General features: G+C 39.6%; 1 protein-coding gene across 1 annotated transcript in view; it reads left to right on the forward strand.

Moving 5' to 3' along the window:
* LOC120903605 (Down syndrome cell adhesion molecule-like protein Dscam2) overlaps nt 1–13,025 on the forward strand; it is an 89,335-nt gene that overhangs the window by 47,980 nt on the left and 28,330 nt on the right. Inside the window, 5 exon segments of the mRNA XM_040313134.1 lie at nt 3,874–4,100; nt 4,102–4,201; nt 9,264–9,425; nt 9,503–9,649; nt 11,308–11,425. Of these exon segments, the coding sequence (XP_040169068.1) occupies nt 3,874–4,100; nt 4,102–4,201; nt 9,264–9,425; nt 9,503–9,649; nt 11,308–11,425 (754 nt within the window).

Here is a 13,025-nt window from a genome sequence, read left to right on the forward strand (position 1 = left end):
CAACTCCATTCGTAAGTGGCTTATGCGAGTTTCAGCCCGTTTCGGTACGATTCTCAATGCCGATCGTGCTCAACCGTTCTGGTACGGGTCTACCGGAGTAAGCAAAAAAAAGAGTAGTTATTCTAGTCTTCGCTTTACGTTTTGCTTTTTGCCTTATCTGTCCTATTTGCCACACTTGAATATGATTGCATTTGGCATGTGCTGCATCGTTGCAGCAAAATTGAAACTCACCAGCGAACGATTCCATGTACTCCGTAGTACCTTAACACCGTTACAGCGCACTGCTCTTATACGAAACATTCAATGGGACGGATAGGAAAACGAACAGAGATGCATTCGGCAACCGAGACAGCAGTTAGATACCGTCGGGCACTTTGGCAATCAGACACCCGACTAGAGCATCTTCAGTCTTTATGGGTACATAATTTTCTAATTCATGCCTTGACGCTTTTCCGACTAGCCAACTGGTTGACTAAGAATGATGCGCAGGCAAGATTTATAAATTGGTGTGATTTTATGAATCGACCGTCTGAGTTTCATTTTCAGCAGAGCTTCTATTTTAAAAGTTTTATTTGAAATTGATGGTTTTTAATGTCCTTACTCAAACATACTTAGTTCTATATTTAAAGTCATTTCCCATTTCCCATTGTGTTGTAATTATGTACTACAGGGAAACCAAAATAAGAGTTAAAAAACCAAGAACTTCCTCGCAGTTAAACGCAACCTGTACGATTGCGAACAAACACTCATGAAATGGCAAATAATATTTATTGGTAGTATTGTAAAAAAAAAGTGCTAAAAATAAAAATCCGAGCATAAAATCGTAAGCAACAGTTGCTGAAGCTAATTGTCCAGATTTTTGTAAATTGTTGGATGTAAAGTTTAGATATTGAAAACATGATCTCAGGATACTTGCGTCTCGTTCAAACGGTTTCGGTGTGCTAGTTTTTATGGGATCAATCAACTACAGTGATGAGATTTGTCATACGACTTATTATGCTAATATCAGTAAAAATATAAAAATGGAAAAGGCTGAATGATTTAAAGGAGCAATTATTGTTATCGTGAAACTACACAAAAATAACCATGAAACTGTATCCATCTATTAGCTTGGATTTTTTTTTTACAATATAAGAGCGATTTGTAGTGCATAAAAATATAACACTTTTTAATATAACAAAAGCCGAATATCATAATGATTATTAAAATAGAACAAACCAGCTAAGTTGAAGGATAAATTATTTGTTCATAACAGTACTTACAAATGTAAAACTGGTACTAAACCTGTGGTAGGTAATAAACCTGTGATTTTTTGTACGGTAATATGTTCTTGTCCTTTTGATTGCTATGTATTGTACGAACAATAAACAAATGGAAATAAAGCTCTAAATACTACAAAAAAGTTCTTTTGTGCTTACATTCCCTTTCGTGTACCTACTTCATCTCTTCGTTCTGCTATGATGCTTGCGAAAAACTCTTTTTCCAAAATTTCTGACCAAAAAAAAATCAATACAAGCACATTCAACCGTACACATGCGTCCCGTTTGTAACGAAATGCAAATAAACAGAACGACGAAATTCTACGTTAATTATTTATTTACATTCACTTAACAGGCACAACTGCACCTCCAGAAACGTTCCATTGGGAAACCGCCGCCAAGTGTGCCGAGTTTATTTGCAAACAATATTTTTGGTTAGGATAAAGCTGAACACGTTTCCATTTTGGTACTATATGTTTTGCAAAATAATTACCACTGTCAATAAAACTGAATGCCTTAAGATCCCATGAATTATCTTTCCCATAACACCTACTTGTACAGGCAGAAAGTTTTCCTTTTTGAAAATTGAGATAGCACAAGAAAAATTGTATTTTGCCCCGTGAGGTAAACTCTAGTCTAGTCGTGTTCGATGCTGAGTAGAAATCGAGGTTGATATCCTATCCTGCTTTGCATATTCTGAAAGGCGGGCAATCATTGAATATCGATGTAGAAATAGGCCGCTTATGCCGCTCCAATTTCCCATCGTGTACGGCTGATCAAAACGTTTGCAAAATATGGGTGAAATTGTGTTCTCCATCCGGGGTGTTCGCTGAAGCGGGCGTTCGTACATTATATGCCGGTACCGAATGGAAGAAAACTAGACCAATTCAGCCTGGAACAGCCGGGTACATTAGTCAGTCGGGTGATAGGGGCTGGAAGTGGAGGTAATTTTTATTATTAGAACCAGAGATGCAAGGACCATTGATGCTGGCAAAGTGAAGCGATTTTCCGCCAAATGGATGAAGCGCAAAACACTGCAAAGAGAAGGAAATCGAGCTATCGAATCCATCTGCAAACCAGTGCCGTTCATTCATATCCTGAAACGGCATACTCCCTTGTCCCGTTGCCATCACCATCATCATCGTCATTGGCATGATCGTTGTACAATCCCCTTTTTGCCTCTATTCTTGTGGACGAGCGAACGGGTTTTAGCAAACTGCCAACCCAGAACTGGACAATGTTGGCTTGCTATTACGAAGGGCAGTTTGCTCTATTGACCAGCTGGCTCTAATCTTTTACTCCTTTGCTTCCATTTCTTCCACTTCTTCACTGTGCCATGCCATGCCACTAGTGCCATGTTGCAACATTTTCCAGCCATAGCACACATAACTGAGATTAACGCTTGTGTTTCTTGTGCAGAGTCTAACAACGGCAAAAGGGGGTAGTCTGTGGGGGGATTTCTACCGATCTGTACAAGCATATGGTATTTGAAAGACTTGCAACGAATATGACTGGTGGTTGATTAGGGTAGGTTGACATTAAATTATAAAGCAGCTATGCTATTCATATATGAACTATATGAAACTGTAAAAATGAGAACATATAACAACACGTGGTTTAAGTCATTATTGTACATTGTTATGTGTACATTCTAACGAAAAGGTAGATTGTCGATGTTATTAACTACAAGCTACAAAAAAGAATCAAAGAGATCGTAATGTGTTTCCTCAATATATAATGCTCAATTCTAACACCCAAAAAGATAAAATAACCTGAGAGCAAAATTTTAATTGAACAAGGTTAAATGCATGCAGTGGTAATTATTATCTCACAGTTATTGCATATCAAATATCAACCAGTTCTCATTTTCCATATTTGTAAACCCTAACTTGTTGTTTATGTACATTTACTCTCGCAAACCATTTCAAATTTACATTGAGTTAACGAGCAGTTAGTATTCACCGGTGTAAATTTTAACCCATTATGCATTACGTCGTCGAATATGTCACTCTGAAATACATGTCTGCCCTCCACTCCCCTCCCCCTGCACACTTTCATTTCTTCAGTACTGTATTGTGTAAATCTCAACCATCGTCTAGAATTGTAGGCCTAAGAGATTGTGTTTCACAAGCTGCAATGCATAGAGCATCCGTTTCCGTTTCAGCCAGGAAATGACAACAGCACTCACGTGAATGGTGATTCTCATGATCGCTGCCTATACCTGAAACCTTTCCCGGTGAGGAGTTTGAAACACACAAACAAGACTTAATTATCTTGGCTGGGAGCAAAACATCAGACGACTGTGATTGTTGACTTTTAATTAGTTTTACCGATTAGACTTATTTACACGAAATTAGAAGCCAGTGCTGTCGCTTTCAAGTGGCTGGATGGGATTTCGCATGTGGGAAGGTGAATTTGAGTGATTAGTGCTTTAAAAATCCACATCAACTGAGGTCATACAACTCTCAAGGCATCTGCACGTATCTTCAGAGCAAGCATGTTTTAGAATAATTTTTCCGCGCTACGAAACAATTATAATGTATTTTGTTCCTAAGGTTTTCGTTACATATCTTATCTAGACTGACTTTATTTTTTGCTTCTGCTCTCTTTTCAGAACTGACAGCGGCTTTCGATTCTCATCTTCGGGGGCCGTCATTTGTGATGGAACCACCGTCGCGCCTCGAGTTCTCCAACTCTTCCGGTGGCTGGCTGGACTGTTCTGCCTCAGGAAGTCCACAGCCCTCTATCGACTGGCTATCGGTGGATGGGACATCCGTCGGTGATGTCGGAGGTGTTCGGCGAGTTCTGCGGAACGGGACACTAGTACTGCTGCCGTTTTCCTGCCACTGCCTACCGGCAAGACATCCATAGTACAATCTATCGATGCGTAGCGTCGAACACGGTCGGACGGGTCATCTCACGCGATGTGCAGGTCCGAGCAGGTAAGTTCATCGCCAGCTTGATCCGTACCTCGGCGGTTCAATTTCCGCCAAACGACGAATCCACAAGCACGCAAACCAATGGCAAAGCGCTTCATGAAACGCATCTACGAACACAAAGCCTCACACTCACACGTACCGAAAATGAAACGCAACCGACGATTGCAGGAGCAACCGGAGACGGGCAACTTTTCCGGTTCCGCTCGAACACGCTCTCAATCACATTATAAACGAGAAAATCTCGTGCTACGTGATTGGAATTAATTCCGGAATTTTTACTCTCTTAATCTTGGAACCTTTCTCCACCACTTACCCGCCCCCTACGGGCAAGAGATTGAATCGACAAGACTCGAAGACGGGAATAGTATGAGGACACTCCGTGCTATGCAATGCGCCGTTGTTTGTGTTGTTTCGTGTTGCGGATCCACCCTTCTCCCCTTGTTATCCGCTAAATCGGAGAGTTCTTTCGATACCGTAATGGTTGATTCCGTTCGTGCCGTAGCATCGTGAGAAGTTTTGCCATCCCAGTGTCTGCTACGCCAACACTCGCGATATCTTCGAGGCGTAAGCGGTGTGACGGATAGCGTGACTTGACAGGAACGTGACGTGAGCATGGCCCCGAGCATTGGCTATATTTGTTGACCCATCGAAACCATCGTAGAGCGATGGTTTAAAGAATTTGAATCATCACACTTTACCCAACGGAATTCGAAGCACACCATAGAAAGAAAAAATACACTCGTCACGATTCTGAAATACGAGAAAACTTCATTTCTATGGCTATGCATATTGAAATGCCATATTTCATTTTTAAATAAAAATAATTTTCATTGAATGCTACTAACTGATATGAAACGGAAAAGGGATTCGAAATTATTTGAAACTTTATTTACAGTATGCGGTATGTGGTTTGGTCGTATACTTCGGTTGAGTCAAATAAATTATAATCAAAATTGTTTGTTGACGAAAACAATAAAAATAACCTGGTTTAGTTGATCAGCATACAACAAATCAACACATGAATTTTCTAAGTTTTTCATTATGCTAGATGTTTGTGAGCACTACAACACACTAGAAACTTGTTCTTTTGTAACAGTTTCATATTCGATTAAAATAATGAAATCTAATATTTTAACATGCGTTAATTTAGCTATCAATATTAAGATGATTAAATTAAAGGATTAGAAAAGAGCTTTTTGTTAAAAAGTATTTTACTTACAATTTTTTCATGTATCAAAAACAAGCCGAACCGTCAATTTTAATTCATCTATCACATATCGTTAGTGTTATTTGTTGCTAAAATGTTCATATAATTTTTTTTAAGTGCTGGGAAAGTTTACGATCCTTATTTCAGGCTACAGAAACACAAACAGTAAATTGGGCAACTTCATACACCGGCTCCAGCTGAGCTTTTTGCATCGCAAAACTTCCACCAACGGGAGTAATTCGTTTGCAACGAAATTACAGTTCGCTGCTTGCTCCACACACGAAGGCGTATGATTTCGGAGTCCGAACTGGCTTTATTGATGCCTGCTAAAGCGTTCCTTTGCTCCCGAGTTCAGTTTAGCAGGATGTCATTTGACTGGTTTGTAGCATGCAAACGAGCTTCAGACCGTGTTACCGCGTCCATGGAGGGAAAATCCCGTTTTATCCCCCTTGTTCGTCTCTACCATACCACTGCCTTGTAAGAATTTTGCATAATTGGATAATGAATCGGGACGGAGTAAATTGATGAAATGGTTGGCTGCTGAACGGATTAAGCGCTAAAAAATGTCTGGCACTGGAGGAAAATAAAGTCGAACGGGAATTTCACTCCCCTGCCACTTTTACGCTCTGTCTCACCTCATCGCTGCTAGCTTAGAGGGAATGTTCCTTTGGTTTGCTTTTTCCAGTGCTGGACTAAAAACAGCAGCAGCAGAATGGTGGGCATGTGCATGTTCGGCAGAAAGGCTCCAAACGACCAAGGATCGTACCAGCTCAGCGTAATTGAATTCCTAAAGCATCTACTGCACGGATTGTTAGATGCAGATGCAAAAACGAGGAAAAAAAAACATCCACCGCTGTATCAGAGAGTTACACGGCGCAGGTACGCTTTTTAGGCAAACGTTAAAAAATCATTAAAACTAAAAATAAAAGAAACAACACAGGAGCCAACAGAAAACGTTGAAACAAACATTAACACGAAAACAAAAAAAGGGCCAAAACACTAATTTCAAAATCCTGTTGCGTAGGGAAAACTCTGACCAACAACATCTCGGCACATAATACAAATGAACTTTGACCCGTATTCAGTTTGACGATGCAGCCGTGGAATGAACAAATTTTGAGTTTTTTTTAGTTTGATATTGCTCTACGATTATGTAAGTTATACAGTTATGCACCGATGATTTTAGTTTTTCATTCTTAAATATGTTGAGTTTTAGAGCACTTTGTAAACCTTGGCAAGTTGGTTATGATTTTGATTGCATATTTTACTAGATGAAAACTACTGCCATTTTCATATTTCAAGAAAAAGTGAGTGTTAAAATCTCCTGCTATGTCAATGAATAACACTTGTCGCAATGAAAGTTTTTTGTGTGCGTCAGTGTTGAATAGTTGTAATTAAACCCAGCAACAACAACAACAACAAAAATAATTTAAAAAATGGTGCCTGTGTGGTCAAAACCACAGGCAAATCGCCCAAGCAAAATAACTAGATGAAATTGAAAAAAGCTATCCAGAGCGAAAACAAGGTTGAATGTAAAAAAAAGGTAACAGCAACAACACTATTCCACACCTCTGGACCTGGGCTTCTCCCCGCTGATTACGATGGCATACGGTTGAGAAAAGAAAAATCTAACCGGTCGGAAACACGTCACGAGAAGTCATCTAATGAACCAACACCGGTCGGGCTTCACCGGAATCACCGGTTGGCGCCCTGTTCCGGTCGTTCAAACGAATGAATTTTGTTTTGCCATGGCTATTGCACTCTCCCCACCCTAGTGTGGGGAAGGGAGCAGAATGGGGGGTTGGAAGGGGTGCCAAAAGCACAACAAAATGGACGGGAGCCATTGCCCACGCGTTCGTTTTTCTTTTCCCCTTTTTTTTTGTATTTCACCTTTTTGTGGAAACTTTTTGCCTTCTCGGTGCCATTTTTGGTTTTGCTCGTTTCCCGCCATTTTGCCATGGCTGGTTGTGCCTGTGAATGTCTACAAGCCAGCCTTTATTTGGCGCGTCCCGGCACACGCTGACGGGTTCACACAGTGAGCAGTGTTGGGCAGCAAGCGCGCGAAGCATAACGACCAGCGTCAACGGGCACTAGTGCTTCGCTCTCGCTAATTACTTCGTAGCCTGGGCTAAGCATCGCTAAAACCATTGCTGAAACAGTTCGTTCCCTTCAACTGTTGGGTCTTTTCATCCCTGCTAGGTGAGGTCTTTTTACTTCCACTTGTCCACCCGTCTGCGCAGAACGCGGGGAAAGGCACGCGCCGCACAGGTTTAATTACTCGCTCGGTGTACTTCGCTTTTCCAGCCAGGAAAAGACTTTCTTTAGGGTTGGATCTTTCTCCCCCTCCCCCTCCCTACTATCACTTCCCTCTACTTTTCCTATAGCACATCTTGCGTTCTTTTTGTCAGAGTAGATTTCTTTCATTTTCGTCTTAGCTGAAAATAACATTGAAACGATACAGCTTCGTCAACAGAAGCAAGTTCTGCTGCATTGCAGATTTGGGTGGAATAAAAGAATGATAGTTGATAAAAAAAAAACAAAGAAATGAAATAAAATTACCCAGGGGAACGTAAGAAATTTGCACGAAATTTACAGTATCACTGTATTTTTCAATCACAATGACATATAACTTTATTGCAACTGCATAATTATGAATTTGTTTAAGAGTATTTTTACGAGCTAGCAATAGGCTATTAATAAAATGAAGAGAAATAGTAAATCTTATATAAAATTGATTTAATTCTTCTTCAAATGTCCACTGTGAGTGAATAAGCTAAAAATCGCAGCAAGTTTCATTCATTACATATTAAATAATGATCGTAATAATTATCCTGGATCATTCATCTAATGTTAGTTTTTATCTACACGTTGATAAAACACATTTTAATTATGAGGGTTTTAAAAACAGCTAAAATGAATGCAACATTGTTTTTTTTTAGATTGCGTGTTGCATTCACAACACACACGATATTGGAAGTAAAAAAACTGTACAGTAACACCTATAGTAATCTATACAATTTCATTATTTGCAAACATCTAACGAACATGATGGAAAAAGGAATCCTTTACATTAGCCTTGTAATGGAAGGATCAACAGTAAAAAAGTTTTCACAAACCCAATCATATCACCCTCAGGGGTCAAACGAATGAAAAAGATACACCTCACAAACGTCTCAGCCCACACGTTGTTATAGCTAGGCCAAAAACCTTTTCTAAGAAAGACACTCACTGACGTATCAGGTGTTACATTGATTATGACGAATGTAACGAAATAAAATCCGTTTTATTTTTCGTAATATGATTGGGTTTGTCAGCCCGTGCCTAACCGTGCAGAGCGAAAAGGGTTCCAAAAGTCCTGTAGGCATTTTGCTCTTGTGTTTGCTGGGAAACATGAAGAGTACTTGTCACGTGGACGAGACGGGATCGAATTTTACTTGCTTTTATGACAGCCAAGAAGACCTAGAAAATTGCTCCAATACAATAAAATGAGGGTTTCTAAACCTTTATTATTCGCAAAACATTCGAAAAGTTGATTGGTTCTCTGAAGGATTAGGGCAAAACCATCGCTGCTTCATATTAATGTAGCCAATTCCTGATTCTCGTGATGTACTCCTGAACACGTTCTGTTGTTATTTCCCGCAGGATCCAAAATCTTCTAAAACTTGTCACTTCAATTTTTTTGTAGTTTTCAAATGCGTTCGGTGAAGTTGATGCGATAACTGCAAAGGTTGATGCGATATCTGTACAAAACTATTGTAACATTATTAAAAAATATGATAAAATATCACTTTTACTGTTTCTGAGATTGGTTGCATTGAAGTAATTAATTTATTTCCTACATTTTTCCGCACCTTTCAGTGGTTGCTCAAGCATACAAAGTTGACGTTGAGGTGTTGGCAGCTTCCCGCGGCTGTACCGCGATCCTGCGTTGTGTAGTGCCTAATTTTGTTAAGGAGTTAGTACGGGTTGTCTCCTGGGTGCAGGAGCCGGCGTTTTACATTTATCCGTCGCTGCAAGGAGGTAAGATAAACCGGCTGCCCGGTAAAGTGTTGTTTTAAAGTGTAAGTTTATTTGTTTCGTTTCTTCTCCACCGACAGATGGCAAGTACCACCTGCTACCGACGGGAGAGCTGCTGATACACAATTTAGAGTATAACGATCGCTACCCATCCTACCGGTGTCGGACGATGCATAAACTCACGAGGCAGGTTGTCACAAGCAATTCGGCTAAGATACGGATGAACGGTAAGTATCGATCAGAGCTAACAAACCGTAAGACCGGAACCGTGTACGTTGTTTATTGAGGTTTAGCTTAGAGTGGAGACTACAGACATGGTTGACCGAAACGAATAATATACTATGATAATATACAACACACTACAGTTCTTGTACAGGATAAAAAAAGAAACAAACTTCATTCTGTTCGCTCTTTACATGTTAATTCTGCTAGTTAGCTCTGGTGTTAGAAAAAAAAAATAAGCATCTTGGGGTTTTCCAGCATCATGCCCTAGAATAGTTAACATGGAAACCGTATACGCGCTGATTCAAGTAAAAAAAATCTTTCTTCGGAAATATAACGTGTCAATGCACACTCCAATCGAAGTCATAAACATGTTTCTCGTTTCGGTTTTCACTTTCTATTCCATCCCCCCATGCAGAGCTATTTGTACGCCATGTCACCACAAACTAAGCTTAGACAAAATGTGTAACATCTCACACCCAAGCTGTAATGCGTTTCGGATGGAGAGAAGTATGAAAAGAAAATCTCCCAACATTCTTACGTTACCCAACGTTCCGAGCACTCTAACACTCGAGTAAAAAACTCCATCAGCCGTCCAGCAGTGTGACAGTTTCGACGAGAAAGATCCGTTTCCGTTTACCCGTTTCCAGCGACACCCATCCTCAAACATAAACCGGCTTATGTCAGCTTGCGTAAGCGATGGACCTTCCATGGTCATGTTCGCCGAGTTGAATCTCAGTGATGTCGCAGTACCCTTAATGGGATGATAGTAGAATGAAAGGGAAAACAAATGAAACAAACTAGAAACCACTTCATACAATTGCATCAAATGCTTTCTCGGGCTTCCATTCCCTTGTTCTGGACTGCTTCTTGTAACACTCCACAACTGCACTACACCACGTGCACCTTATCTGTAAGTGTTAGGCAGGATTTTCCCCTTAACGTGCGAACGGAAGTAGCTGCTATTGGTCGGTGCCGAAAAATTTGCAGCACAACATTTATTTCACGCTTCATAATAACAATGGGATGAAATCTTCAGTGTAACAGCTTCAAAAGTTGGATGTTATGACGCAAGAATGCAGATGATGCATCCGAAGGTATTGGGGATGTAAAAAATGGGGTAGTTGTATATAGTTGCAACTGAGTGAAGTAAGGCAGAGTAAACCTTTTCAATCAGTTGGTGTCCATTATTTGTTCAGAGCAGGGATAAAAAACGGTCTCATGACAAACTGAAAACTTATTTACAACTATTTTGATCTTTCTTTTATATTATATCACTTCTTTCATTATTCACAAAGCTCTTGTGATTATTTCACCAGGCCGGCCCAGTTTTATACAAAATACATAAAAAAATCAGATGCCGCACATGCTCAAAATGTCTAGTGCAGCTGAAAAGAAATGAAATTATAATTATCGACGCAATCAGACTCTATTCAACAATCGTACAAACTAAGTTACCTACTTACGGCCACAAAAGAAATCCCTACGCAAATAGCTCGCTCGGTTCTTTACGTCAAGGACTTAATGAATGCCGACGACGAACAGTGTTAAACGATCTCGTCGAGTGAGCTTTGTTGCCCAACCTGCGCACTTACCTGCGTCAGTTTTGTTTGATCTTACTCTGAGACACAATTTCTTTTACATATTCGTTTTGTCCCGCCAGAACAACGAGGAATAGTTTCGCCAAGTGTCGTCGAGCATACGTCGCACGTCGCCGTGTCACAGGACGAAGGAGCTGTGCTGCTGTGTGTCGCTCAAGGTTGTCCATCGCCAGAGTACCGGTAAGCAGACATTTATTTCCTAATTTCTTTACTAACTATTACGCTATTATTACCGAAAGGATTTATAAAAAAAAATGGGGTGAATAATATGTATAAGTTCTTTCAAAAATATTTCCCAAAGATATTTTTTTTGTATTTTTTCTTAATAATTAAATTCTTACTGTATAGTACAGTGCATACAGTCAAATAGTTTATGTTAAACGAATGAGATATTAAATTCATTTAAGACAACTTTCACCAACCGACCAATAATTAATAGTTAATAAAACGAACATTTGTAATGTAATAGTTTTCAAAACAATTTGATAAATTCATCATCGATATAAGCTATGTTTCGTTAAATTTGTTATGTGTCAAATGTTAGCTACTTATATTTTAAACCGATAGTATTCCTGTTAGCCGGTATTAGCCGGTCTCATAGTACAGTCGTCAACTCGTACGACTTAACAACATGCCCGTCATGGGTTCATTCCCAAATAGACCTTGCCGCCATACGTAGGACTGACTATCCTGCTATGGCGGGGTAATCCAAAAGTCATTGTAAGCCAACCCCACAAGTGGTACAGGCAGGCCTTGACCGACAACGGTTGTTGAGCCAAAAGAAGAAGAAGAAGTATTCCTGTCATTGCCTCTCTTTTGATATATACTCAAATATACTATTTCCTTAAAGTTTCCTTAAGTTAAAACTTTACTGACCCAAGACTGACCTAGAGCACAGTTGCAGTTAATTAACCTAACCTTTACTTAAACTCTTTTCGTGTCTTAGTCTGGGCTGGGCTATTATGTTATGTATTAAACATCAAATCTTTAGCATTCATTTAGATTCGAACAACTCGACGAATCGTGAAATAAAAATTACACATTAAACACTCTTTGTTGAACACATTTACAGAAAGGCGGTTAATGTATTCAGGTCATACATTTTACAAATAATCACTGCTAAGGCATTTGGTTATCTGTGATGTGCCCATTGGTGAAACATACATTTTCTACGTGCTTGGAAATTTCACCCCAAAAAGTAAAATAAAATAAAGAATAGCAAAAAATCTACCAATAACGCCAACAATCAATGTTTTCCATCAATTTCCTCAGATTATCACATTCCGCAGCATAATTCGCATACATTTCCTTGATTTCAACCTGCCTTTCGTGCCTTATTTGCCACCAGAATGCTTATGTACGTATGCCTTTTGCTTGGCTTCAGTTGGGTCAATTTCCTTTTTTTTTTATTTTACGCCTCTCCCACAGTCTCAACTCGAAGAGCTCGTATTTTGCTTGTTAGGTTGACAACGGAGGAGAAAAATTAATTCAGTAGAGCGTCTGAAAAATCTCCGCACTGATTTCCATTGCAAATTATATCATGCTAGGGATTATTCTACTATGCCGTCAGCTGTAGCAAAATCGAACCTTATCTTTACTTCATGGAACATATTCATTTAAGATCGGATTTTTGTTGCTAGATAGATGTGAAATGTTTGGGTGTGCTTACATTTATTTAATGCATATTTCAACACAAAAAAGCCCCATAAGAAGCTAGTAGAAGACATCCTTCCTAGCTTGATTTTGTTTCGCGTGCTCTTGTCCTGTTGTGTCCACTTGG

This window comes from Anopheles arabiensis, chromosome 2 (assembly GCF_016920715.1).
Source record: "Anopheles arabiensis isolate DONGOLA chromosome 2, AaraD3, whole genome shotgun sequence".
Lineage (NCBI taxonomy): Eukaryota > Metazoa > Arthropoda > Insecta > Diptera > Culicidae > Anopheles > Anopheles arabiensis.